Source organism: Oncorhynchus kisutch, linkage group LG18, assembly GCF_002021735.2.
Source record: "Oncorhynchus kisutch isolate 150728-3 linkage group LG18, Okis_V2, whole genome shotgun sequence".
In the NCBI taxonomy this organism is placed as follows: domain Eukaryota; kingdom Metazoa; phylum Chordata; class Actinopteri; order Salmoniformes; family Salmonidae; genus Oncorhynchus; species Oncorhynchus kisutch.
The window spans coordinates 25891560-25919012 of record NC_034191.2 but is presented as its reverse complement, the minus strand read 5'-3'; the positions used below and the strand labels follow the sequence as shown (position 1 = coordinate 25919012).

The window sequence follows — 27453 nt, the reverse complement described above, 5'->3', positions numbered from 1 at the left end:
ATTGATCCCTATCGTCCATAAATCCATATTTTACATTTGGACCACTATTGAGCATTCCTCAACACTAATAGCATGACTCTGATAAATCAATATAGAATCATACAAGACCATGATAATCAGAAATCCAGAACTGCACATAGAAAGGATGTATGCTGCCATCCATTGGCCAAAGAACATAGCACGTGGATTTGCTTCATCCTCATTCAGAGATCAAAAATGTTACAAATAAGATCCCACTTGGATATTTAAATTGGGTTACTTTCTGTAGTTGGATCTGATTTGTGAATATCTTATCACATGTTAAATGTTACTAGTAAATTGTCAAGCATCAGGTTTTGCTAAACTGAGTTCATGGAACCTTAGAGAACCGTTAAACTGACAGCCATACAGTGTAGGCTACATGTGGGTGCCCTTTATACCTCTAGTCTCTGCTGTAAAGCACAACAGCCACTAAAAGAAAAACTGAATTGAATTCTGTCCTGATAAGGAATGTATTTTATAGAGGTGTTCTATGCAACAATATCATGCAGCTTGTTCATATTCAGGAATCATGATGTCAATCTGACTGTTTTTTTATTTATTTTTGATTTAAACCTTTATTTAACTAGGCAAGTCGGTTAAGAACAAATTCTTATTTAGGTCTGCATGTCTTGCCTTTCATTTTCTACTAATTTATTTTTGAAGTCATACATACAGTTTATTGACTGCCTCAAAAATGCATGCAAAAAAAATTGGCAAATTCCTATTCATGCATTTTCTCAAAATACTTTTTTTTATTCTACTTTAGAATGTTATAGTTAAATTGAGACAATTTCTTAATCAGAATTACTGATTGATTGACAAGTTATGACAGTATGTAACGTTGAATCTATGGTTGAATTATTCTCGTCATTGGTTCATCCCGGATTGGATAGTCTGATTGACAGTTGTCATAGTAACAACTCAGGCCATCGCCATTTTGTCAGAAGGTTTTTTTGCGGATTATTTTCAAATCTTCTCCCTTCCCGCCGGAATAATGCAATCACTGGATATACCATTGACATTTGTGTTGAAAACAATGCGTCGAATGGATCGAATTTAAACAATTAAGAAGCAAATTATGTAGCATAGTTTAAATATATTTAGGGGGAGCCGCACTTGGTCTACCGGGCCGGTTCACTGCGCAGGTTTGGGACGCGCGCCATTTTGTGAAAATTGACATAAAAATTATTGTCCAAAATAAGCGTATATTTTAGGGCATGATATTTGTTTCATATTTTGGGGGATTTAGATTATTATTCGTTATGATTGCCTGCGTCCGTGTTTCCCGTGGTGAGCTTGCAAGAAAACGGAACAATCTGAATGTAGCAACCTTTTATTTAGCTATTGAATTCCTAGCTACAGAATCTTGTTAGCTAACCTTAGCTAGTCAACAGCAGTAGCCACGTTCGTTTTGCCAACTAGCTAGCTAGCATACGAGCTAGCTGGCGCTAGTCATCAGCTGATGCTAGTCGAAGTTGGGTGGATAACTAATTTTGTTGGTTGGGAACGCATTTGATCGTCAAGAAGTTTTACTTGGCTGGCCAGTGGGGGATACTTTTCACCTCCGCGTTACGGGAATTGAGTTGACTGACTGCTACCGTTAACTTAGCCGACGATTGAGGGCGGAGAAGCTCAAGCTGGATAAGTTGCCCTATCATACAGGTTATTTGACTTTAAATGAAGATCGTGCCATCAGAGGTGAGCCCGTATATGAAGCTGACTATGTGTGTTGTGTAAGAAAGGTAGCTAACGTTACATGGGGTGGTAATTGGCTTACTAATAAACTATCTAGCTAACGATCAGCAACCATTGCATTGGCCGGAGGATGTCAGAATGTCGCTAACATTAGCCAGTACAGATTTGCTAGCTAACGTTAGCGCTCTGGATCTAGCTACACCTAACATGTTTTAAACCTAGCTAGTGAGCTAACAACATTGTACCTTTAGTTGTAGCTAGCGGCTAACGTTACGTCAGAGTGCTAACGGAAGTTAATAGCTAGCTAACGTTAAGTGTTTATGGGCAAGCATTTCTTGTTAGCTAGCTATGGTCGTTAACGTGCCAAACCTGTTAGAAAGGTGTGGACAAGGTAACAGTAACAAGGTAGCCAGTTAACAATTCAGGCCCCATATCTTGCGTTATTGGCTTGCTAATAAGTTGGCAAGCTCGCCACATAGCTAGCTGGTCATCTAACGCGTAGCTTGCTAGTAGGCCCACACAGCTCGCTCGCAGAACACATCGTCACTGCAATCACTCTGGCGAGAGGAAACGGGTGGCTTGCCTTAACGTACCAAAGCTAGAAGGGTAACGTTAGCTAATGGGCAACCAAGCTAGGTAGTGTTTGTCATTGTGGACGAAGCCAGACTTTGCCGTTGACAATTCTGCTCTTGAGAAGGCTAAACTAAACAGATGATTTCCTTTCCAAATTCCAACCATGGCGAGAAATACTCCATCACCTGTGAGTAGTTAGCTAACAGTTGACAATTCCTTATTTTGAACTGATGACAGCCCGATTTGAAAGTGCAAGTATGTAACAAAACTGAGGGAATAATAAATGTCATAGGATAGACATAGTTAGATATGAAGATGCATACACACAATTCGTATTATAACGGTATATCAGTGTAACTAGGCCTGTGTTCATGTCTCGACTCAATAGCCAGAAAAGGAACTGTTCAGAAGACGGTCCTGAAAACGGGGAATGTTATGATCGTTTATGCTTTACAAGTAATTACCTTGTTTTTCCTTAGTGGAACAGTTGGATGCGTTATTTCTACTTTATATGCACTGTTCTGAATAATTTAAATGGTATACAGTTTGTATTCAAAACACTTGCATTGCAATGTAGGCTTATACTGCATATCATATTTAGCAACCCTTCCCACACTGAAAATGCTTCAGCTCACTGTCTATACATAGTGTAATATTTGATTTTCTTTTATTAGTTAGTTGCTGTTGAGGCATTCGGACCATCTTCATCACAGGCATATCAAGTTAATGGCTTTGACAATGAGTATAGACATTCTGAGAGGAGATCTCTAGTTTTACTAGGTCCAAAACAATGGTCAACCTGATTTGACCTACTTGTTAGGATGGCACATGTCTCGGTGTGAACCATGTTTCTGAACTGTTCTTGCAAAAAGTAAACAGCTTTATACTTCTTAAATTTATATGGTTAATTGTCAACATGCCAAACACAATCTTTGAGTCATTGGTTCACTGAAATTAACCAGACTGACTGGGAAAATGTGATTTGTTGGATTGATTAGAGCTTTTTATTTTCTAGAGTTACAGAATGTGAATTTTACAATATATATTTTCTATTAAAAAAAACATTGTGAGAGTCATCCTTTGCAATGTTTTGGTATTTTTCCTCCCTCTTTTTTCCACCAAAGTTTTTGTGCTATTGGAAAGTAGATCCCACCAGAAATGCACAGTCAATGATACTTATCTCTTTTTGTTCTTCATAGTGGGTTGTGGTTTGCTGCTGGACTCTCCTCCCAGGATGATATGAAATTTTACAGGAGACGATGCATCCAGGTTAGCTGCAATATCTGCAATATTTTCTCTTTGGTGGGGAGGAGGCAGTCTTCTGACAATTTGGAATTGGGATTACATTAAATGGAGTGAAGTTTAAAATAAACCATGGTGCACCTCAAGATGTCAGCCAAGAAAGTGGAGAAGAAAGAAATGCCAGTCATCCTTACAGATGAATCTTTTGTATTTAGTGAGCTTGGAATGATGCTTCAACAACTGGCAAGCATTATTATTAAACAGTTATACAAAGGACAAGCGTGAACTGACCAGCCCCAGATATAAATATATAAAGGCCTATATAATATTAAATGTACAATATTACACATGTAATATAAATCACAATTTATAAGGAATAGTACTGTACTACTTATAGTGAGAAACGGGATTAGACTGGGCTACCTTATTTGATTTTTGTCCGATTCTGAGGTCACCCCCATGATCAGTTATACCTAATACATGTGTTATTATTGTATGATGTGTCAGAAATGGCATATTACAATTGTATAATTCTAAACTGGATTCTCCTGGAATGTAGCTACTGTACATCTTTATTTCCAAGGTTCTCCTAATAATATCTATCAGTCTGGATATATTTGTTCCTCCACAGCTGGGTCAACTCTGTTTCTAGTGCTCTCAGATGGAGTGCAGGTTTTAGGCTGTGCTGCTATTTTGCTGTCAGGCTCTAGTGTACTGAAAGCGGCCTCTAAGTGTGCCAAAGTTCAATTTTATTTCTTGTTTATTTCTTGCTTTCTCATTGGAAAATGGGGGCCGCTCTGCCCTGGCAACAAAAGTAGGCTATTTGCATACTGCGTTGTGATTGGCCTGTGCATTGATGGGCTTGCCAAATCACGCTGTATCTCTGTGGTGATAGGCTATGCTAATTAGGTGCTGTTGCTGGGATTCTGAATAGTGGTTACTGTGTAACGCTAGTGAATTGTGTTGTCTGGTGAGATGCTGATAGATGAACAAGCTACGTAATACTTTTCTAATTTCTTTTCACATAAAGAGACGGTTGATTAACTACCCAGGCTGTATAAATATTGCATCTTTATTCCTGATCTAAAAGTACATATTCTATAGCCTCCCGCTGTTCTGACGGCACCTTCTCATGGATGCTAATACAACAAACTGTACTGTATATAATTTGAATAACATCGCTATTTAACAGTAAGAGTTAGGCCTATGTCTTCCTACTCATGTCAATTATATGAGAGAAATTACACTGACCGTAACATGTTAGTTAGAATTTACCAACATCCCATTTCGGAATTTCAGTTGATAATCATTGAGATTCATACTACATAGTAAAGGTTAAAGCTGTGTGCCTACATTTCTAGACCCCTTGATGTGGTATTTTAGATCAGTTTGTCACTGCAGGAAACCTGCCATTGATAGAGTAATCAGTCTGAAAAATCAACTTGATTTCTCACTACTTCAGGGAAAGTTTGTATACGTTTTTAAAATGTGTATATATATATATATCAGCATTAACTCATACAAACGTTTACTTATTTCAGGAGGAGAGACTTCAGCATGCAAACCTTCGTCCGTCCGGCTTGCGCCCTCTTTTTCTTTCCACGCTGCTGGTCTTCAGATGGCTGCTCCAATGCCCCATACGCACCAGCAGTACAGTGACCGCCACCAGCCAAGCACTGACCAAACTGCTGCGGTCCTACCGTATAGCGACCAGGCGCAACAGCTCACTGCCAATCCGGTATACAAGCAACCCACAAACCTCTCAATTTGTCATTCACTTTGAACACACACTTGCCCAGTAGAAATCAGAACTTTAAGTAGCCTATCATTTTGATTGCAAATTGTAAGAAAAGTTCATACACCTTTTTTTTGTCTGAGATATTAATGCTTTTCTTGTGATTTGTTACAGAGGCACATGCCCCAGTGCTTTCGTGACCCTACTTTGGCTCCCCTGCGGAAGCTCTCCATAGACCTTATCAAAACCTATAAACAGATCAATGAGGTGAGACTGGTTTCTGCTGTTTAATGTACTGCAATTGCCACAACATAAAAAATTATAGTTTTGAATATTTTTCATGTAGTCGGTTAGATCAGGAAGTACATATGCTAATGTCTGTATTGCGGTTCTTTCCTGGACTCTAGGTGTATTATGCAAAAAAGAAGCGGCGGCACCAAACGGGTCAGGGTGAAGACTCCAGTCACAAGAAAGAGAGGAAGGTCTTCAATGATGGCTATGACGATGACAACTACGATTACATTGTCAAGAATGGGGAAAAGTGGATGGACCGCTATGAGATTGACTCCTTGATCGGCAAAGGGTCATTTGGACAGGTATACTTTTGTAAATGATTCAACATTATTCTCGTGATCACTTGTGTAGCTAGTGTGATTAAAACATAAGAAAATACAGTACCAGTCAAAAGTTTGGGCAGACCTACTCATTCAAGGGTTTTTCTTTATTACTATTTTCCACATTGTAGAATAATAGTGAAGACATCAAAACTATGAAATAACACATGGAATCATGTGGTAACCAAAAAGGTTAAACAAATTAAAATAGATTTTAGATTCTTCAAAGTAGCCACCCTTTGCCTTGATGACAGCTTTGCACACTCTTGGCATTCTCTCAACCATCTTCACGAGGAATGCTTTTCCTACAATCTTGAAGGAGTTTCCACCTATGCTGAGCACTTGTTGGCTGCTTTTCCTTCACTCTGTGGTCCAACTCATCCTAAACCATCTCAATTGGGCTGACGTCGGGTGTTTGTGGAGGCCAGGTCTTCTGATGCAGCACTCCATCACTCTCCTTATTGGTCAAATAGCCCTTACACAGCCTGGAGGTGTGTTGGGTCATTGTCCTGTTGAAAAACAAATGATAGTCCCACTAAATGCAAAGCAGATGGGATATCACAGCAGAATGCTGTAGTAGCCATGCTGGTTAAGTGTGCCTTAAATTATAAATAAATCGCTGACAGTGTTACCAGCAAAGCACCATCACACCTCCTCCATACTTCATGGTGGGAACCACACATGCCGAGATCATCCCTTCACCTACTCTGCGTCTCACAAAGACACGGCGGTTGGAACCAAAAATCGCTCATTTGGACTCATCAGACCAAAGGACAGATTTCCACCGGTCTAATATCTATTGCTCGTGTTTCTTGGCCCAAGCAAGTCTCTTCTTTAGTGGTGGTTTCTTTGCAGCAATTTGACCATGAAGGTCTGCTTCACGCAGTCTCCTCTGAACAGTTGATGTTGAGATGTCTGTTACTTGAACTCTGTGAAGCATTTATTTGACCTGCAATCTGAGGCTGGTAACTCTAATGAACTTATCCTCTGCAGCAGAGGGTCTTCCTTTCCTGCGGTGGTCCTCATGAGCGCCAGTTTCATCATAGCACTTGATGGTTTATGTGACTGCACTTGAAGAAACGGTCAAATTTCTTGACATTTTCTGGATTGACTGACCTTCATGTCTTCCAAGTAATGATGGACTGTTTCTCTTTGCTAATTTGAGCTGTTCTTGCCATAATATGGACTTAGCCCTATTTGGTGAAAGACAATCTTCTGTATACCACCTTGCCTTGTCACAACACAACTGATTGGCTCAAACGCATTAAGAAATTCAACAAATTAACTTTTAACAAGGCACACCTGTTAATAGAAATGCATTCGAGGTGACTACCTCATGAAGCTGGTTGAGAGAATGCCAAGAGTGTGCAAAGCTGTCATCAAGGCAAAGGGTGGCTACTTTGAAGAATCTAAAATCCATTTTAATTTGTTTAACCTTTTTGGTTACCACATGATTCCATGTGTTATTTCATAGTTTTGATGTCTTCACTATTATTCTACAATGTAGAAAATAGCAAAAATAAAGAAAAATCCTTGAATGAGTAGGTGTTCTAAAACCTTTGACTGGTACTGCATGTGTTGGTGTTTTTTTCTCTCCTTGTGATTGCTGTAGGTTGTAAAAGCCTATGACCGTGCAGAGCAGGAGTGGGTTGCCATCAAGATCATCAAGAACAAAAAAGCTTTTCTCAATCAAGCCCAGATTGAAGTGCGTCTCCTAGAGCTCATGAACAAACATGACACTGAGATGAAATACTACATAGGTAATGCACTCTAGTGCTTGTCTATTGTCCAAGCCATTATGGAGTACTGTTATGTTTTACACATACAGGAGAGATTGGTGTATCAGCCAAACTTGACTGGGAGAATGTCTCTTTTTTCCTATCATGTAGTTCACCTGAAACGTCACTTCATGTTCCGGAACCACCTCTGCCTGGTGTTTGAGATGCTCTCGTACAACCTATATGACCTGCTGCGGAACACCAACTTCCGTGGCGTCTCTCTCAACCTGACTAGGAAGTTTGCCCAGCAGCTTTGCACTGCGCTACTGTTCCTGGCCACGCCTGAGCTAAGCATCATCCACTGTGACCTGAAGCCTGAGAACATCCTGCTGTGCAACCCCAAAAGGAGCGCCATCAAGATAGTGGACTTTGGCAGCTCCTGCCAACTGGGACAGAGGGTATGCTAATCTACTACTTATTGTCTTGGTCCAAAAGAGTTTAACCTTGTCTTTCACAAGTCTAATTTCTTGCATATGTTCTGTATACCTCTGTATATTCTGTTCTCAAGCTTTTAATGCTGATATCTGTAATGTTATCTTTAAGAATGGGTTGTGATTTACTCTTTTTGTCCTTCCTCAGATATACCAGTACATCCAGAGTCGTTTTTACCGCTCCCCAGAGGTGCTGCTGGGCATGCCCTATGACCTGGCCATCGACATGTGGTCCCTGGGCTGCATCCTGGTAGAAATGCACACCGGAGAGCCCCTCTTCAGTGGCGCCAACGAGGTACAGTAGGCTTGACTGACTAGCTGGAGATCTTTTTAAATGTAGCCAACTCTGAGTAAATTAATTTGATACACGCAATTAACATTAATCCATGGCAGTATTTTGTTCTGTTCTATAATTCTCAGGTGGACCAGATGAATAAGATAGTTGAAGTTCTAGGTATCCCCCCCAATCATATTATGGACCTAGCCCCAAAAGCCAGGAAGTTCTTTGAGAAGCTATCAGATGGCACATGGAGCGTTAAGAAGACCAAAGATGGCAAAAGGGTGAGTGTTCTGCAGTTCCTCTCTCAATGTGGTGTCCTAACAGTGGCTTTTGGTAGTGTTGTGTATTTGAGTTCAAGTACCTGACCCCCCCCCCTGTCTCTTCCCCATGTCTTTCCTCTGAGCAGTATAAGCCTCCAGCCTCTCGAAAGCTCCACTCCATCCTGGGTGTGGAGGCCGGGGGTCCAGGTGGCCGGCGGGCGGGGGAGTCTGGCCACGCCGTCGCTGACTACTTGAAGTTCAAGGACCTGATCCTGCGGATGTTGGACTACGACCCCAAGAGCCGCATACAGCCCTACTACGCCCTACAGCACAGCTTCTTCAAGAAGACGGCAGACGAGGGGACCAACACGAGCAGCAGTGTGTCTACCAGCCCAGCGCTGGAGCAGTCCCAGTCCTCTGGAACCACCTCCAGCACCTCCTCCAGCTCCGGTAACACTCCCTGGCTCAATTGACCCTCTTTCTCTCCTCGGAATATTGCGGTTGCGGGCTCATATCTCAGTGGTGCCTTTTCAGTGCACTGGTGGGAAACCCAACAGTTGATGGTGCTTAAAAAATATATACTATTTTAAACCTTTGCTAGGTTGTCATTTTTTAGATGTGGTGTGATGGGCTGAGGTTGTGCCCTCGTCTCTCTCTCTTACAGGAGGATCATCTGGGACAAGTACCAGTGGCAGAGCAAGGTCCGACCCCACCCATCACCACCTACACAGTGGAGGGCACTTTGGGGCAGTGCTGCCAGCCATCGATGGTGACACCCTCTGTCCACAGGTGACATGTCTTTGTCATTCATTTGAAGAAGCTAATTAATCAATAGACAACCTGTTGTAAGTCCTAATGTAGTCAATATTATTTAAATGCACTGGGAATGTAATGGTATGACATTTTCCAAGTAGCATTTGCCAAGAGTATTGAAATGGACATTTTAGTCATTTAGCAGATGCTCTTATCCAGAGTGACTGAGTTAGTGCATTCATCTTAAGAGCTGGGTGGGACAACCACATCAGTCATATTAAGTACATGTTTCCTCAAAGTAGCTATCAGCAAAGTCAGAGCCAGTATGAGAGATGAATTGATTTGATTTCTGTTTCTGTGATCCACTGACAGGCAAGAAAGACTTACCCTCCCCCATTGGTGAGGGGAGGCGTTGGACCAGAGCCAGTGGCCGGAGAGACCCACCCAGTCCAGGAGACCACCTTCCATGTCCCTCCTCAGCACCCCAAGGCCCTGCACCCCCACTCCCACCCCCATCATCACCACGCGCAGGTGATGGCCACAAGGCCCCGGCCACGGCATTACACCTCTCCCACACACAGCGCCTCCACACAGGACTCCATGGAGGTGGTGCATGGCCATCTGTCCATGACCTCCCTGTCTTCCTCTGCCTCCTCTTCCTCCACATCTTCCTCTTCCACTGGGAACCATGGCAACCAGGCCTACCAGCTCCGCCACCTGCCCTTTGGGCATCACGGCGGGCTGAGCATGGGGTTGGGCGCCTTCTCGAACCCCCGGCAGGAGACTGGCATGGCCGCCCACCCTGCATACCCCATGGGCACAAACACTGGGCCGGCTCACTACCTACCAGAGGGCCACCTGGGCATGAGGCAGGGCATGGACCGGGAGGAGTCTCCCATGACTGGAGTGTGTGTGCAGCAGAGTTCCATGGCCAGCTCGTGACTGCACTAACATTTGGCTGTGTGTTCCCCCTGTGCGTCATTTTTAAGGTGGTGTTTTTTACTACAGGTGTGTCGAACTAAAGCTGCTCACGTCAGAAGGGAGATATCACTGAACCGCTACTACAGAGAAGATCCTTTGTTAAAAGAATGTGGTTTCCGTTTTTCCTTTGCAATCATTACACATAGTAATGTTGCAAAATAACCATAGTAAAATTGAGACATCCATCTGCCATTTCACAAAATTCATGTAACAAATAACCACCGTCTGGTATTACGTGGCAAAATCTTCTGGTGAGCATTGGGGATACAGTTGGAAGCAGTTTTACAGGTAGCTGTCAGTAATGAATTGCTAACACCTCTTATTTAAAACTGTGGAATTTCTGACATTTTTGTTCCACAGTTGTTGATTGTTTTACCCTTTTTTTAAAGTGAATTATCACAAAAGAGCTGCTTTTAAAACATGTAGCTTGACCTGAGGAAAGTGTTTGCAGTGATATTTTGTGTTGTCTGTCGGTATTGTGTAACTCTGTGAGAGGGGAGCACATAGCAGTGGAGTTCCTATAGCGTGCGCTGGCCCAGACAGTGGAGGAATTACCCTGCGGGTGGAAGATGTTGAGTGGGGAGGTTCTGAGGGGAGCGCTGCCCCCATTAAGTCCAGGGGCCCGGTGAGCTGGGTCCGGCCTGGCACAGACGAGAGATTGGCTCTGGAGAAGAAAAGGATCCGGCGACGCGCGGGGAAGACTGGTTCAGTCAGTGGCTGGTTCTCAGATAACCCTTTGGCCTTACGACTCATGGACTTGGAATGGGACGGAGCTGGACATTATCATTTGAATTAACATGGCTTTCCTCTATTTTTCTTCTCTCTAGACAGCCCTTAATTCTTTAAGGAGAATAAACATAATAGAAAAAGGTCATTAAGAATCATTTCTGAGGCCTTTCTCTACAAAGATTTCTTATTAATGGGGCCCCACATTACAGGGTCTTCTTGTACACACCAATCTCCTAAACATTACTTCCTCAAATCTTGTTCACAGATTAAGGATTTCACAGTGGAAAGAACTATCTTTTCCAGAGTCCCTTTGCTTACCCCCACAAATCTGCATGTAGTTCCTCATCTGAACGCCTGCACAAATTCTCCATCTTAAACGGAAACTGAAAAGAAAAACGAGTTAAGTGACTGCCTTTTTTCCTCCTCAAATTATGCTGTGAATTTTACAATAATTTATTTTCCCTTTGGATATTTTTTATACCAAAGCAGTTGTTTTTAAAGCATATTAGGTGTCTGTGACCAATAATGTAGCAGTTCACCACTTTTGACTCCGTTTATCAAGATCTTATTTTAACGTCAATACAAAACAGCAGCAATATATTGCTCTAGCAAAACTGGAACCCGTTGTTGAACTTAGCTACCATATATTTTAACAGTTAAGGTTGCAATGTTTTACCAAACCTGTTTCCATATTATTTGGTTGATTTTAATTTGTGGAGTCTCTCTTTTAACTTTAGTATGTTTAGTGACATTGGTAGTTACTCTGCAGGCTCCAGAGTAGCAGAATTTAAAAGCTCATGGTTCAATGGAGACAACTGCATTCTATTTCTGCATTTTCCCCCACGTATACTATTTTTAAGGGTTTCGCTGCCTTTCATACATAATTTGGTTGACATGCTAGCTACTGCCATAACTCAAGACTATTTTAGTTTCATTACCCTGGCAGTGTACAGACAATTGTTTCAAAATTATTTGGCAGAGCACCTTGTGAGCCTGGTCCTATTCAAATGGAAAGCGTGCCAGCAGCCCTCTTGCTAATGTCCTGAGGATGATGCTCAACTTAGGCAGACATGCATGTCCGTAGAACTCAACAGTAAATAAAATACATGTTTCATTCAGTTTATTTTATATCAGGGATTTTGAAGTGCTTTTTTTTTTTTTTTGTCATCTCTGGAAAATTACCAAGACCAAAGTCCTGCTCATAACAGCCTTAGTTAAACACACACAGACCGCAGGACACCATTCTATTGTCATCATAATTCAGGGGAGAGACCATCACAAGGACAAATCATGTTTGGTATAACCACAAATGCAAAGCTACCTGTAATGATATTTTGATTTTATCTAAATGTTAAAATTATAATCACAATCATTTTTCATACCCCTCATGATTTTTGAGATTCAGAAATTGACAGTGGTTTTGCTGGCACTCATACTGGTACTAAACATTCCAAAATAAAGGTTAAAAAAAAAATATTTAAAAATAATAATAAACTTGAGTGACTCTTAAGTGTGAGCCTGTTTCAGATCATGCTGAATGACCTTTGATCTAGAGCAGTTGTCATGACATGCAGCCCCTTTTTAATAGTTGAAATAGAATTTATGTATATATTTATATTTTTTAATAAAGGAAGTATAGAACTCACTACCTTGCTCCTGCTGGTATGATGATTGTTTGTCAATTTGGTGACCATTCAGTGGCAAGATCTCAGTTTTCTTAGTCAGTGGTGTATCATGGTCTCTGGTCAGAGGTACTTGACTACATCAGGACAACACTATGAGGTAGGGTTTGAATCAAACAGGGAAAGCTATATCTTCAAACCTTAATTTTCACAGGGTATATTGTAAGTGCATGTACATCCACAAACCTTACATTTTGGTTGTATGAGAAGCACATGGTGGAAACAAAGTGGTTCCATTTTCAATAAGGCTGTTATGTTTGGGTTTCACACATTTGAGTACTTGTTGACATATCCCTCACCCTACAGAAGCGCAAGTCCTCAGATTTCATTTGAATATCTTTTCCTTAAAAAAAAAATTTCATCAATTTTTGTACATGCAACATGCACTATAAAACTGAACAGCATGGGGAAAAGGATAAGTCCATGTATCCACAGATTGTAAGATCTAGTCAAGACTTTGCTGTGTATATGACAATGCCCTTTGTATTATATTAAGACAGTCTTATGTATGATATATAAAAAGAAGTTAATTGAACTGTTGTGAGCCTCTGTTCCTCAACTTATCTTCACACACCAATATGTATTTCTTCCAGGAATACACTGTCTATTGTCTCAATGCTATTTATACCAAATAAATTATCATGATAGTGGATACTTTTCTGCGCAATAATAATAACTGTTTAACACCATAACTCCTTTGTGTAGCCTATAATTATGATTCACACTCAAAATATACTGATCAGCACAACAAACCGGCAACGTTATCGTACTAATGTTGCAAGAAAGCCTGAGTGATTCTCTCCACAACAGCAAGCTACATGTAATGGGTGTAGATGAGATGTATTATGATTGAAGTGACCTTATGAACTCTTCTACCTTCGTTAAATTATCAAGTGGATTTTCTGATTTTATAATCATATAGATCAGCTTATTTTACGTTGTGGCTCGTTGGTCTAGGGGTATGATTCTCGCTTCGGGTGCGAGAGGTCCCGGGTTCAAATCCCGGACGAGCCCGTCATTTTAAATTTAAAGAGCAAAGCTAAGATACAAGTAATTGAATGCTGTAACATAGCAACAACGTAGTGAAAATTGGTATATTTGGTGCAACTACATAGAATATAACAGATATTGAACAATAACTCTATGACGCAGTGAGTTCTATTTTTGCTGGGTCTAACTCATGCACATGTATTGCGAATTCACCATGTTTCCATCCACAACGTTGACATATTTAATTTTAGACATAAAAAGAGGGTTCGTCCGGGATTTGAACCCGGGACCTCTCGCACCCTAGACCAACGAGCCAGATGAAGCATGTATTCACGCTCATTTATAAGTACATTAGTGTTTTTTTTTTTCATGAATCCGAACCGTAGCCGTTTAAAGTTGACTATATTTCCTATGTCCAATTGCCATGACAAACTAGCTATATTTTTGCAAATTTGGGGTACCTCTTACACGAGTGTAACGAAATCGTTAGTGTAACGTAGAAGACGCACAGTCATCTAGAAGTCTCTATTCACGGGTTTTACACTGATCCGAGGTACGTTTTTCTTTTAACCCTTACAATGTAAATGTGTAATGGTTGTTAGTTAGAGCTGATCCTGGATCTGTGCATAGAGACAACACAAATGAGCACGTGACAAGACATCATTGTGACGTACATTATTTGTTGAACGGAAGCAGTTCGGTTTCCTCTTTCTCAAATCCTCCAGGCCACCCTTAGCACTGTTGCGCGCCTTTTAGGTTAATTTCAAAGTAACAGGTAGCTAGCTTGTGTAATATACATTATTCAAACGCAAAGCATATGTCTGAATACTAAATTCATTTGAAATTGAATAGACGTTTATGCAAAATGCCCAATTTTTGCGCGGCTCCAAATTGTACCAGGAAGAGCACTCAATCCGATTTGGCTTTTTTCAGGTTTCCAAGAGATCCAGAAAGGTATGACAAAGTCTGACCGTCACAATATGAACCCCTACCTTTCTCGGGGAGTAACCAGTTATACGATAGCTTGCTAAATGTAGCTAAGTTGTGTTCAGTAGCACGCTAGTCATCATAGCTAACTTTCGTATGTGGAAACTAGCTAGCTAGCCAGCTCACTTGCAGCGAGCCAAGTGGTGTGTGTGGCTTACAGTGCTGACATTTGCCTGTAGCTGAGTTTCACAGATAAGTTAGCCACCATGGCATTTGTGGTGTAAATCCATCGTACATCTATTGAAACTTTGGGACATATATACATTAGGTACCACCCCAACACTAACACACCTAAATAATAAATGAATCAGTCTGGACCATGATTCTTTAAAACGAATAGTTTACAGGTAACTAGGCCAATAAAAAAAATCCACCTAACCCCTCCTATTCTGGTTTGTTCAGATGTAGGCTCTGGGTTGAGAACTGTCGTCGGGCGGATCTGGAGGCGAAAACATCAGACCAACTCAATAAACACTACAGACTGTGTGCCAAACACTTTGACCCGGCTATGGTTTGTAAAACCGTAAGTACATGTCAAACCACAAAGGTCTTTGTTTGAAACATGTCTACCTCACTGAACAATCTGTCTTTTTAGAGATGATCATAATCTTACATTTGAGAGGTCTTGAGCTGTGTGTTTTGATATTCATGTATTTGAATAACTTGTTTTGTCTTCATTATTGTTTTTCAGAGCCCTTACAGAACAGTACTGAAGGATACTGCTATTCCAACCATATTTGATTTAACAAGCCACCTCAAAAATCCTCATAGCAGACATCGCAAGCGGATCAAAGAATTGGTATAATATCGCTTCTTTTTTTACTAGAACTTTATATCCTTGTGTTGCTTCAAAAAGGAAAATTTCTGTTAACTACTACTGGCTATATTTCTGTAGGTCTGTTTTCAATGTAATAGTTAACATAGTTACATTGTCTTATGTTTCAAATAATTGTTTTAACAGACTGAAGAAGACATAAGGAGAATTAAAGAGAGAAGATGTAAGTTGCATTGTTTTTGTTTAAAAGTATTGTTGTATCCATACACCTTTTAAACATAAGCTTATATCGAATTTCATTTTTTTGTTTCCTTGCAGTGGCATCCTCCATTGAACAGCTCCACTCAAAGAAAGACATTGAGGCAACTGAGGGTCAAGATGCCGCTGAGGAGGAAATCAAGCTGTCCCCAGAGGAGAAGGAGTTCCGAGATTACCTGAGGTCTCTGTTTGAGATTGTTTTCATGCTAGGAAAGCAGAACATCCCATTGGAGACCAATGTCCCAGAAGGACTGGAGAGAGATCCCAGTAATTTCCAGGCCTTACTGGAGTACCGCATTAATGCTGGAGATGAGGCTCTGAGGAGACGGTTTGAGGCCACCGCAGTGAATGTGGAGTACCTCTCCACGGCCCAGCAGAGCCAGCTCCTAGACGTCTGTGAGGGCACTGTCAGAGAGGAGGTCCTCATGGAGGTGAGAGAGAGTCGCTTCTTCTCACTGGTCACAGGGGACCTGGTGGAGTTCGCTGGGGAGAGACACCTGCCTCTCTTTCTGCGGTTTGTAGATCAGTCCAACACTCTCAGGGAGGAGTTCTTGGACTTTCTTCCGTTCGAGGGGGACGAGGCCTCACTGGTGGAGAGGCTAGAGACCCAAGTGACAGAAGGGTGGGGGCTGAGGATGGAGGACTGCCGTGGCCAGGCCCATGTAGCCACCGGCACCTTTGCCACTAAGATGAAAGCTGTGGCAGTCGGACTGATGGGAAAGTACCCCATGGCAATGCACACGCCTTGTTCCACCTGCGCACTGAATATACACCTGGCCAACAGCCTTCCCTTCCCCAGTGTTCAGGTTGTCATGGCAACCCTGAGAAAGATTGGCAACTTCTTTAAGCAGTCTCCATCCTTGCAGGCTGAACTGGAGAAGGCCATCTCTGTTTACCACCAGGGAAATTATGAGAAGGCAACCGAGCTGAAGGAGGCCTGCAGCTCTAACTGGACAGTGCAGCACAACGTGTTTGAACTGACTGTGGACCTGCTTGAGTCCCTCCTGCTATGCATGGACTGCATTCGGGACAATGAGAACTTCAAGTTTCCTGACGCTATGACTGGGGACGCCTACTCAATCGCAGAGACCCTGGCTGACTTTGAGTTTATTGTCACCTTGGTCATCCTGAAAAATGCTCTTTCTTTCACACGAGCCTTTGGCAAAAACCTGCAAGGGGAGGCCCTTGATGTGTTCTTCGCTGCCAACAGTCTAACAGCTGTCCTGCACTCTCTGAATGAAGTCTTCGACAACATCGAGGTCTACCATGAGTTTTGGTTTGAGGAGGCTGTGAATCTGGCAGGTACCATGGAGATCCCGGTGAAGGTGCCTCGTCTGTTCCTCCGGAAGCACCGATCGCCCGACACAGGCGAGATCCCGCCAGAGACTTACTTCAAGGAGTATGTGACGGTCCCGGTGATCCGCGGCATCATCGATGAAGTGGACGACATCTTCTCCCAGAGCAACCTCAAAGCCCTCAAGTGCCTGTCCCTGGTCCCTGCCATCATGGGCCAGATGAAGTTCAACACCTCAGAGGAGAACCATGCAGATGTGTACCGCAAGGACCTCCCCAACCCAGACACGCTGCCCGCTGAGCTGCATTGCTGGAAGATCAAATGGAAGCACCGGAGCAAGGAGGTCCGCCTGCCCTCCACCATCCACGAGACACTTCAGCTGTCGGACATCAAGTTCTTCCCCAACGTCAACTGCTTCCTGAAGGTCCTGACCACCCTGCCTGTTCTGATGCTGGAGGACAGTGGCAGCTCTGAGACATCCAGGAAACGCCTACAGACTTATCTCAGTGACACACCTATCAAACACAGGTGTAAGAGTCTAGCTGTGCTCCACATAAACTCTCATGTTAAGCATGACCTGGATGTCATGGTTGAAAAATACTGCAGACTGTACCCCGAGGATGAGCCTGAACCCGAGCCCGAGTCTGAGATCAGCACTGTGGTGATATAGCATGTTAAGTTTGAACTTGTGGAGTTTTTTCCGTATAAAGGGTACAAAAATCCAATTAAAATTACATTCAAATTATGTCTCGCTGTTGTATTATAGCTTTAGTCTGATAGTTTCATGAAAATGGTAACTGTAAAATCTGAGTAAAATATGACCTCTAGACAAGGTTTTTTGGGAATAATTGTGTAACATTTTGATCATTAATATTGCTCTGTACCTTAAGAATTTTGCCATTAAACATTTTTTAAATATTTTGTTTTGTTCTAATTAAATGCCACTTGGTGTCTTGAATGATACAGCTCTTTATTTTATGGGAATTCGTCATATACATTTATGTTGAATTGGGACTATAGGCAATTAACTATAGGCAACCACTATAATTTTGGAGGGGAAATATGTATTTGTCACCATTACTTGCCAGTCTGTTTTATGACAACTTTACAAAAAAGGTTATACAATGTCCCTCCTTTGTGCCACAAGCACAAGTCTACCAGTTACTGTGATCTGCCCATGACCTCGCACAGAGGAGGGAAGATGATACCAAGATACTATAATCGTATAATGTTGCAATTTTACTGTAGGCTACGTTATTACTATGACGTCTGAGTTTTGTCTTGAAATTATTTGGAAAAATCCACAAGAGGGCAGTCCAATCTCAAAAGTTGCAAAGTAGATATCGTCATCCCGAAAGAGAGCCATAAACCTAGTAATGGCGTCTTTTGTAGGCACTAATTCCGCTAATGTTCGTTGGACAAAGCCACAGATGCAACAATGACAAAGCCTATGAGTTAATTAATGGAGTTTTTTTTTTACACCGAAATTAAGGTCTGTGGTAAATTCATAATGGTCATGTTAACTGATTGATATTATCTCATAGAATAAAACATAAGATCTCATAAGCCTGTGTTAAACTCAGACCTTATTTTCCACATTATCTGAAAAAGCAACATTTTTTCCATACATTTTCCCCATAGGAATGGCTGAACAAACCAGAGGTAACTCATTTCCAGTTTTTAGGACTACAAGCTGGCCAGATGGTAAATAGTTAAACATTATTGTGGTGCAAAATTACCTGTTGGAAATAATTCTGAGAATAACTAGACTTTGTAATATGTCTTGGGAACAACAACCTTAATATGGTGCTTAAGTCCCACAGAGCCCAGAACAAGGCCTCACTCATTTTTTGTTGTTGTTGTTGCTCTTTTGCATGTTATTTTGGCATTAATATGTGTCACATATCAGTTTGCAAACAAACATCAGTTTTCATTATAAAGCTGCATACACACGTGGTCTTTCTTGCTTTTCTTAAATAATGCAACTCCAAAATGCAGGTGTTTCAGTCTAGCTCAGTGCTTTCTGTGATGGATGGTCAGCCAGCGGAAAATACAGAGCATAGGGGTTGGTAATCTTCTCTAGTTGCGCTGTGATTGGCTCAGTGTTCTGTCACTCATGGGGACTGCGTCACTGCAAAATCTACAGGGATAGCTTGAAAATTCAAGCCCCCTTGGGTGCTGCCATAGATTTACATTAGAAGTGCCCATCCAAGAAGGTTCAAGGTCATTGGCCAAAGATACAATTATATAAAATCACGTTAAATCTACCATAGCCTTAATTGAACTGATCATGTCAACATCATACTTTCAAAATCTGAGCTAGCAAGCTTGACAAGCAGTCATCATCATGAATCACATCGACAATCTACTGACAAATCATTTTCATACCTTGTCATATGAAGAGAAATTATAGATAAAATGTATCAATGCTCATCGGCCATTGGACATACATCAAACAACAAGTTGGAAATCGCAAATTCAACAAGGAGTGATTTGGAAGGAATCCGTTGCTAACTGCAAGCTTGGCAAAGCAATCCCTATTTTGCTTCCCCTGCCTGCTATTCGGTGGAGAGGGTGTGTGGTCCAAGTCTGTGTTTAAGAGTCTCTTTTCCAAGCTTAAAACCGTAGGATAAATAAAGGGGGCAAATAAGCAGACTATGAAAACTCTTACAATTGTGATGATGACATTTCTCTAAAACAGGTTATAGGCTACATGTGCACCACCAAGTCAGAACAGTAGGCTAAGTTATGAGGGGGAAAGGGACCGATTTTGTAGGGTGAAGCACATGGGTGACTAACAGCTTAGTACACAACATAAATTTAGTATTACTTTCTTAGCTACAGTATACATATCTCCCTGACATATTACATAATTTATGCAGCAGCATAAAATACATTTTTGGACACAACACCTTGTTGTGTTGTGAATGCTTGAACAGGAAGGTGGCGCAGCGGTCCTTTTTGTGAGCAAATTTTGTCATGAAACTTTGTTATCTAAGTCTAGCTTTCATGGTTCCTTCTATTAAGGTAAGTCGTCCAGGTGCTGAGGCAGCAAAGCATCCCCAAACCATCACACTACCGCCACCATGCTTGACAGTTGGTATGAGGTTCTTACTCTGGAATGCACCGTTTGGTTTTCGTCAGGCATAATCGACCATCAAGACACTTGGAAGAATGTTCTATGGCCAGATGATTTAAAAGTATAACTTTTTTTGTGTTTTGTTTAGTCACCAATACATCAGATAATGAATGATAGGCTCACCATTTAGTCATTTTTACTAACATTTAATCCAGTAGCAAAAAATTCTAGATACACATTTCAAAACTGTTATTTTTGAAGTGCTGAATAATAGATGGTAAATATAATTTTCCATGCAGTATTTGACTATAACTTTACATGCCCTATTTATAAAATATTTTGCATCCAATGACAGGTTATGAGCATGTCAGTCTTACAATTTCATTATCCTTATACAGTACAGTAAAAAAAAAAGGTGCTTTTTAAGGATTGCTTTCATTTTCTCTGACCACTTGGTCTACTTAGTGCAAAACACTTGCGTTGTTTTTCTTTGGTTTAGTTTTTAGCAATTACTCTCTTGGTTTTTAAGATACTTTCATCATTGCAGAATTAAGAGTTTTGTCCTTGTAGCCTCTCATTTAGAATTTCTGTCATTTTCTTAGCATTGCTGTCAAAATCTGACAGATGGCCACAAATGAATTTAACCCTCCATAACTGGCTATATGGTATACCATTCTTGAGGGGAAGTGGATGCATACTATCCGCCCGTAGCAGGGTGTTGTGGGCTTTGTGTATAAGTCTGTATGTAATGCATCATTCTCTTTGATGATCCATAAGTCCAGGTAATTCATTCTTCTCTCATCAGTCTGCATGGTGAATTTGAGATATTCAGAGCTTTCGTTTAACAGAGTTTGGAATTAATTTAGTTCCTGCTGACTTCTTTCCCAGAGCAAAAATACATAATATATGTATCTCTTCCATATGAGGATTCTAGAAAGTAGGTGGTGCGTCTCTGTTTTGTAAATTGTCCCACATACAGGTTCCCATAGTTAGGGGCAAAATGGGAGCCCATGACTACACCTCGAATTTGAAAGTAAAAGTCTGACACAAAGACAAAGTAGTTTTTGAATAATACCAGTTCAGTGAGTTGCAAGATGCAATCATTGGATGGAGCAAGGGTAGGGTCTCTCTGCTGAAGGAAGTGTTGTAGCGCCTGCAAGTCTCCAGTGTGTAAACTGTTAGTGTTCAAGCTCCTCACATCAAAAGTTGCTAGCAGGGTGCCCTCCGATATCCTTCTTAAGCCCCCTATCAATGAGATCATGTGACCGGTGTCTTTGACATAAGATGGGAGATTCTCAACCATTGGTTTAATGTGGTGGTCCACAAACGTAGAGATGTTGGACGTCACGAGTGGCCACCTGTCATTCAGGGCAGGTGGGGCAGAGACCCAATTTTTAGCAAAATTAATAATAATAATATACAGTGGCAAGAAAAAGTATGTGAACCCTTTGGAATTACCTGGATTTCTGCATAAATTGGTCATCAAATTTGACCTTATTTCATCTTAGTCACAACAATAGACAAACATAGTGTGCTATGTTTAATAACACACAAATTATTGTATTTTTCTTGTCTATATTGAATATATCATTTAAACATTCATAGTGTAGGTTCCGACCATGCAGCAATATCTAACAAGTAATATAACCTAACAATTTCACAACAACTACCTTATACACACAAGTGTAAAGGAATGAATACGAATATGTACATAAAAATACATGAATGAGTGATGCCTGAACGGCATAGGCAAGATGTAGTAGATGGTATAGAGTACAGTATATACATATGAGATGAGTAATGTAGGGTATGTAAACATTATATAAAGTGGCATTGTTTAAAGTGGCTAGTGATACATTACATCAGTAAGATGCAGTAGATGGTATAGAGTACAGTATATACATATGAGATGAGTAATGTAGGATATGAAAACATTATATAAAGTGGCATTGTTTAAAGTGGCTAGTGATACATTTAATTACATCAAGATGGCAAGATGCAGTAGATGGTATAGCGTACAGTATATACATATGAGATGAGTAATGTATGGTATGTAAGCATTATATAAAGTGGCTAGTGAGATAGAAGCTGTTTTTCAGTCTCTCGGTCCCCACTTTGATGCACCTGTACTGACCTCACCTTCTGGATGATAGCGGGGTGAACAGGCAGTGGCTCGGGTGTTTGTTGTCCTTGTTGATCTTTTTGGCCTTCCTGTTTCATCAGGTGGTGTAGGTGTCCTGGAGGGCAGGTAGTTTGCACCCGGTGATGCGTTGTGCAGAACTCACTACCCCCTGGAGAGCCTTACGGTTATGGGTGGAGCAGTTGCCGTACTAGGTGGTGATACAGCCCGACAGGATGCTGTCCATTGTGCATCTTCAGCCTCCTGAGGTTGAAGAGGCGCTGCTGCGCCTTCTTCACCACGCTGTCTGTGTGGGTGGACCATTTCAGTTTGTCCGTGATGTTTACGCCGAGGAACTTAAAACTTTCCACCCTCTCCACTACTGTCCCGTCAATGTAGATAGGGGGCTGCTCCCTCTGCTGTTTCCTGAAGTCCACAATCATCTCCTTTGTTTTGTTGATATTGAGTGTGAGGTTATTTTCCTGACACCACACTCCGAGGGCCATCACTTCCTCCCTGTAGGCCGTCTCGTCGTTGTTGGTAATCAAGTCTACCACTGTAGTGTCGCAAACTTGATGATTGAGTTGGAGGCGTGTATGGCCACGCAGTCATGGGTGAACAGGGAGTACAGGAGAGGGCTCAGAACGCACCCTTGTGGGGACCCAGTGTTGAGGATCAGTGGGGTGGAGATGTTATTAACTACCCTCACCACCTGGGGGCGGCCCGTCAGGAAGTCCAGGACCCAGCTGCACAGGGCGGGGTCGAAACCCAGGGTCTCGAGCTTAATGACGAGTTTGGAGGGTACTATGGTGTTAAATGCTGAGCTGTAATCGATGAACAGCATTCTTACATAGGTATTCCATAGGTATTCCTAAATTCAACAATGAGTCGTTTGGAAGGAATCAGTAGCTAACTGCCAGCATTGCAAAGCAATCACTAATGTTGGAGTGGCTGTGTGTTTTTTTTCTCAGAGTTCCCACCATAAATCCAGAGAATACCAATTTGATTTGCCCACAATGAACCACCGCACCACCTTCACAAGGTGAGTCCAATAATTTCTTGTATACTGCTACATAAATGATGTAATATGTCAGGAAGATATGTATACTGTAGCTAAGAAAGTAGTACTAAGTGTATGTTGTATACTAAGCTGTTAGTTGCCCATGTGCCTAACCCTAATCATTTGGTCTATTTTCACCTCTTAATTTCAGCTACTTTTCTAACTTGGTGGTGCACATGTAGCCTATAACCTGTTTTAGAGAAATGTAATCGTCAAATATTGTAATAGTCTTCATTGTCTGTTTAAATGCTCACTTTATTTATCCTACAGTTCTGACTTATTTTACAGGGAGTACACTGTAAGAACAGCCCATGTTCTGAATTCTGTCGCTGTACATTTCAAAACTGCTGAACAAATAGTTATATTGATTATCTCCATCGTCGCTCGCTCATGAATGTCTTAATTGAAATTACGGATTGCCTCTTATCCGCTTGTCGTCCCCTTATGCCATAGTTTGCACATCTCAATTGTTAGTAGAAACCACATTTGTTTAAGCAAGTCAGCCATATCAGCTATGTTTTTTTAAAGGCAGTAAATGAGGCTGAATGAACTGTTTCACTGCCAGACAAGGCTCCGCTGAAAGCCAGGTGTAGCAGTGGTAAGGTGTTGGGACTGCTGTTGGGACTCTGCTGTCGGGACAGCTTTATGTAGGCCCTAACAGTTTGTGGGCACCGTTTGTCACCGTTATAGTGCAATTCATGTGTTGTGTAGTGGATTTGCTGGCATGCATCCCACTTTTTTGTTTTGCCCCACCAAGATTTACATTCTAAAATTTCCACTGAACATCACAGAGTCAATTACTGCTACAATGGGTCTACCTGGGGGAAGAGACACTTGTTTGTGTAATTTAGAAACTGTATAAAAAGTTGGTACCTTAGGAAATTTCACATATAGAAATTCACATTATTTTGGGGTGATTTGTCCTGATTCCAAATAGATTTCCACTGTGGATATCAAATCAAACTTTATTTGCCACATGCCCCCGAATACAATAGCTGTAGACTTGACCATGAAATGCTTACTTACAAGCCCTTAACCAACAGTACAGTTCATGAAGTAGAAAATATTTACCAAGTAGGCTAAAATAAAAAATAAACAATAAAAAGAATGAGGCTATATACAGGGGTTACCGAGTCAGTGTGCAGGGGGACAGGCTAGTTGAGGTAATCTGTATATGTAGGTGGGGGCGAAGTGACTATGCATAGGTAACAAACAAACAGCAAGTAGCAGCAATGTACAGGTGGTGGTGGGGGGTATGAATTTTTCAGCAGTCTAATGGCTTGGGGGTAGAAGCTGTTGGGGAGCCTTTTGGTCCTAGACTTGGCGCTCCGGTACTGCTTGCCGGATATGATATTATGCTGGAATTCTAGGGTAGGGTCATGATTCAGTTTGTAATAGAAGTCACCTTTAGATAGTTGTGGGCCACATTCATTTTTTTAAATGCTTATTATTATTTTTTAACCTTTATTTAACCAGGCAAGTCAGTTAAGAACACATTCTTATTTTCAATGACAGCCTGGGAACAGTGGGTTAACTGCCTGTTCAGGGGCAGAACGACAGATTTGTACCTTGTCAGCTCAGGGGTTTGAACTCGCAACCTTCCGGTTACTAGTCCAACTCTCTAACCGCTAGGCTACACTGCTTTACATAGTCACATTTGTTTTGTATGCAAATTCCTCCTCCTTTGTTAATTTTTTATATTTTTTATTTTACTAGGCATGTCAGTTAAGAACAAATTCTTATTTTCAATGATGGCCTAACTGCCTGTTCAGGGGCAGAACAGGGGTTTGAACTTGCAAACTTTGGGTTACTAGTCCAACACTCTAACCACTAGGCTAACCTGCCACCCCATTATGATAATAGAAGGATCCTTAAGAGCCATTCTCTCTAAATGTGGTTCTCTCAGAGTTGTCAGGTACCTCAGCTTGGTTGATGGCTCCATCTCCTGCTTGGCTCACAGTAGGGCAAGTAAGTCTAGGAGTAGACCTATGTGTATATCTCACTGAGGATGACATTTCAAGTGGAGTCATGTAAATTTCACTCTTATTAAAGAACTCACACAATCTCAGATTACGGAAAAACTTTAAAAGATCTATATGGAGGTCAAAGTCATTAATGTATGTATTACAGTTGAAGTTGGAAGTTTACAAACACCTTAGCCAAATACATTTAAACTCAGTTTTTCACGATTCCTGACATTAAATCAGAGTCAAAATTCCATGTCTTAGGTCAGTTAGGATCACCACTTTATTTTAAGAATGTAAAAGGTCAGAATAATAGTAGAGAGACTTATTTATTTCAGCTTTTATTTCTTTCATCACATACCTAGTGGTTCAGAAGTTTACATACACTCAATTAGTATTTGGTAGCATTGCCTTTCAATTGTTTAACTTGAGTCAAACATTTTGGGTAGCCTTCCACAACTTCCCACAATAAGTTGGGTGAATTTTGGCCCATTCCTCCTGACAGAGCTGGTGTAACTGAGTCAGGTTTGTATGCCTCCTTGCTCGTACACACGTTTTCAGTTCTGCCCACATATTTTCTACAGGATTGAGATCAGAGCTTTGTGATGGCCACTCCAATACCTTGACTTTGCTGTCCTTAAGCCATTTTTCCACAACTTTGGAAGTATGCTTGGGGTCATTGTCCATTTGGAAGACCCATTTGCGACCAAGCTTTAACTTTAACTGATGTCTTGAGATATTGCTTCAATATATCCACATTATTTTCCTCCCTCATGATGCCATCTATTTTGTGAAGTGCACTAGTCCCTCCTGTAGAAAAGCACCCCCACAACATGATGCTACCACCCCCGTGCTTCACGGTTGGGATGGTGTTCTTCAGCTTGCAAGCATCCCTCTTTTTCCTTCAAACATAACGATGGTCATTACGGCCAAACAGTTCTATTTTTGTTTCATCAGACCAGAGGACATTTCTCCAAAAAGTACGATCTTTTGTCCCCATGTGCAGTTGCAAACCGTAGTCTGGCTTTTTTATGGCGGTTCTGGAACAGTGGCTTCTTCCTTGCTGAGCGGCCTTTCAGGTTATGTCGATATAGGACTCATTTTACTGTGGATGTAGATACTTTTGTACCTGTTTCCTCCCGCATCTTCACAAGGTCCTTTATTGTTGTTCTGGGATTGATTTGCACTTTTTGCACCAAAGTATGTTCATCTCTAGGAGACAGAACGCGTCTCCTTCCTGAGCGGTATGATGGCTGCGTGGTCCCATGGTGTTTATATGTCACGCCCTGGTCAAAGTATTTTGTGTTTATCTTTATTATTTGTTCAGGCCAGGGTGTGACATGGGGTTATTGTATTGTCCTATTGGGGTTTTGTAGGCATTGGGATTGTGGTTGATTAGGGGTGTGTCTAGTATAGGCTTGGCTGCCTGAGGCGGTTCTCAATCTGAGTCAGGTGATTCTCGTTGTCTCGGATTGGGAACCGTATTTAGGTAGCCTGAGTTCACTTTGTATTTCGTGGGTGATTGTCCTATTTGTCCTGAGTGTCTTGATGTCCTTGTTTGATGTTAGTTGACACAAGTATAGGCTGTTTTCGGTTTTCGTTTCGTTTATTGTTTTTGTAGTGTTCGTGTTTAGTCGTGTTTACGTTTGTTTAAATAAACATGGATCGCAATCGACACGCTGCAGTTTGGTCCGACTCTCCTTCACCACACTTAGAAAGCCGTAACATTATACTTGCGTACTATTGTTTGTACAGATGAACTTGATACCTTCAGGTGTCTGGAAATTGCTCCCAAGGATGAACCAGACTTGTGGAGGTCTACAATTTATTTTCTGGGGTCTTGGCTGATTTCTTTTGATTTTCCCATGATGTCAAGCAAAGAGGCACTGAGTTTGAAGGTAGGCCTTGAAATACATCCACAGGTACACCTCCAATTGACTCAAATTTTGTAAATTAGTCTATCAGAAGCTTATATAGCCATATCATCATTTTCTGGAATTGTCCAAGCTGTTTAAAGGCACAGTCAACTTAGTGTATCTAAACTGGAATTGTGATACAGTGAAATAATCTGTCTGTTGTCACGTTCTGACCTTAGTTATTTTGTTATGTCTTTGTTTTAGTATGGTCAGGGCGTGAGTTGGGTGGGTAGTCTG

The 27453-nt window shown here is 41.4% G+C and overlaps 2 protein-coding genes and 1 non-coding gene across 5 annotated transcripts; all 3 read left to right on the top strand.

The window, feature by feature from the left end:
* The first annotated feature begins 947 nt into the window (after positions 1-947).
* LOC109909167 (dual specificity tyrosine-phosphorylation-regulated kinase 1A-like) lies at positions 948-13309 on the top strand. 3 transcript variants are annotated; one of them, XM_020508151.2, is made up of 12 exons: positions 948-1719; positions 3489-3558; positions 5073-5269; positions 5441-5533; positions 5674-5862; positions 7493-7640; positions 7770-8056; positions 8238-8384; positions 8510-8650; positions 8776-9079; positions 9294-9418; positions 9755-13309. In XM_020508151.2, the coding sequence occupies exons 2-12, from the start codon at positions 3549-3551 to the stop codon at positions 10322-10324; spliced, it is 2211 nt and encodes a 736-aa protein (XP_020363740.1). In that variant the 5' UTR covers positions 948-1719; positions 3489-3548; the 3' UTR covers positions 10325-13309. The 3 variants fall into 3 exon arrangements, with proteins under 3 accessions (XP_020363740.1, XP_020363742.1, XP_020363741.1); XM_020508152.2 differs by lacking the exon at positions 948-1719 and adding an exon at positions 1748-2476; XM_020508153.2 differs by lacking the exon at positions 3489-3558.
* Positions 13310-13716: 407 nt separating this feature from the next.
* On the top strand, positions 13717-13788 carry trnap-cgg (transfer RNA proline (anticodon CGG)). The gene has a single exon. It is a non-coding gene; the product is annotated as a tRNA-Pro (tRNA).
* A 642-nt stretch (positions 13789-14430) lies between these two features.
* On the top strand, positions 14431-17996 carry LOC109909168 (52 kDa repressor of the inhibitor of the protein kinase-like). Its single transcript, XM_020508154.2, has 5 exons — positions 14431-14718; positions 15154-15274; positions 15443-15550; positions 15713-15749; positions 15845-17996. The coding sequence occupies exons 1-5, from the start codon at positions 14630-14632 to the stop codon at positions 17746-17748; spliced, it is 2259 nt and encodes a 752-aa protein (XP_020363743.1). The 5' UTR covers positions 14431-14629; the 3' UTR covers positions 17749-17996.
* Positions 17997-27453: the final 9457 nt, after the last annotated feature.

What these genes read in the sequence shown, in the direction of transcription:
- LOC109909167 (XM_020508151.2), top strand. An exon ending in GCAAAGGGTCATTTGGACAG is followed by an intron (nt 5,863 to 7,492) that starts GTATACTTTTGT and finishes TGATTGCTGTAG; the next exon opens with GTTGTAAAAGCCTATGACCG. An exon ending in CAGCACCTCCTCCAGCTCCG is followed by an intron (nt 9,080 to 9,293) that starts GTAACACTCCCT and finishes TCTCTCTTACAG; the next exon opens with GAGGATCATCTGGGACAAGT.
- LOC109909168 (XM_020508154.2), top strand. Translation starts at nt 14,630, where the DNA reads ATGCCCAATTTTTGCGCGGCTCCAAATTGTACCAGGAAGAGCACTCAA. An exon ending in CGGCTATGGTTTGTAAAACC is followed by an intron (nt 15,275 to 15,442) that starts GTAAGTACATGT and finishes ATTGTTTTTCAG; the next exon opens with AGCCCTTACAGAACAGTACT. An exon ending in GCAAGCGGATCAAAGAATTG is followed by an intron (nt 15,551 to 15,712) that starts GTATAATATCGC and finishes TTGTTTTAACAG; the next exon opens with ACTGAAGAAGACATAAGGAG.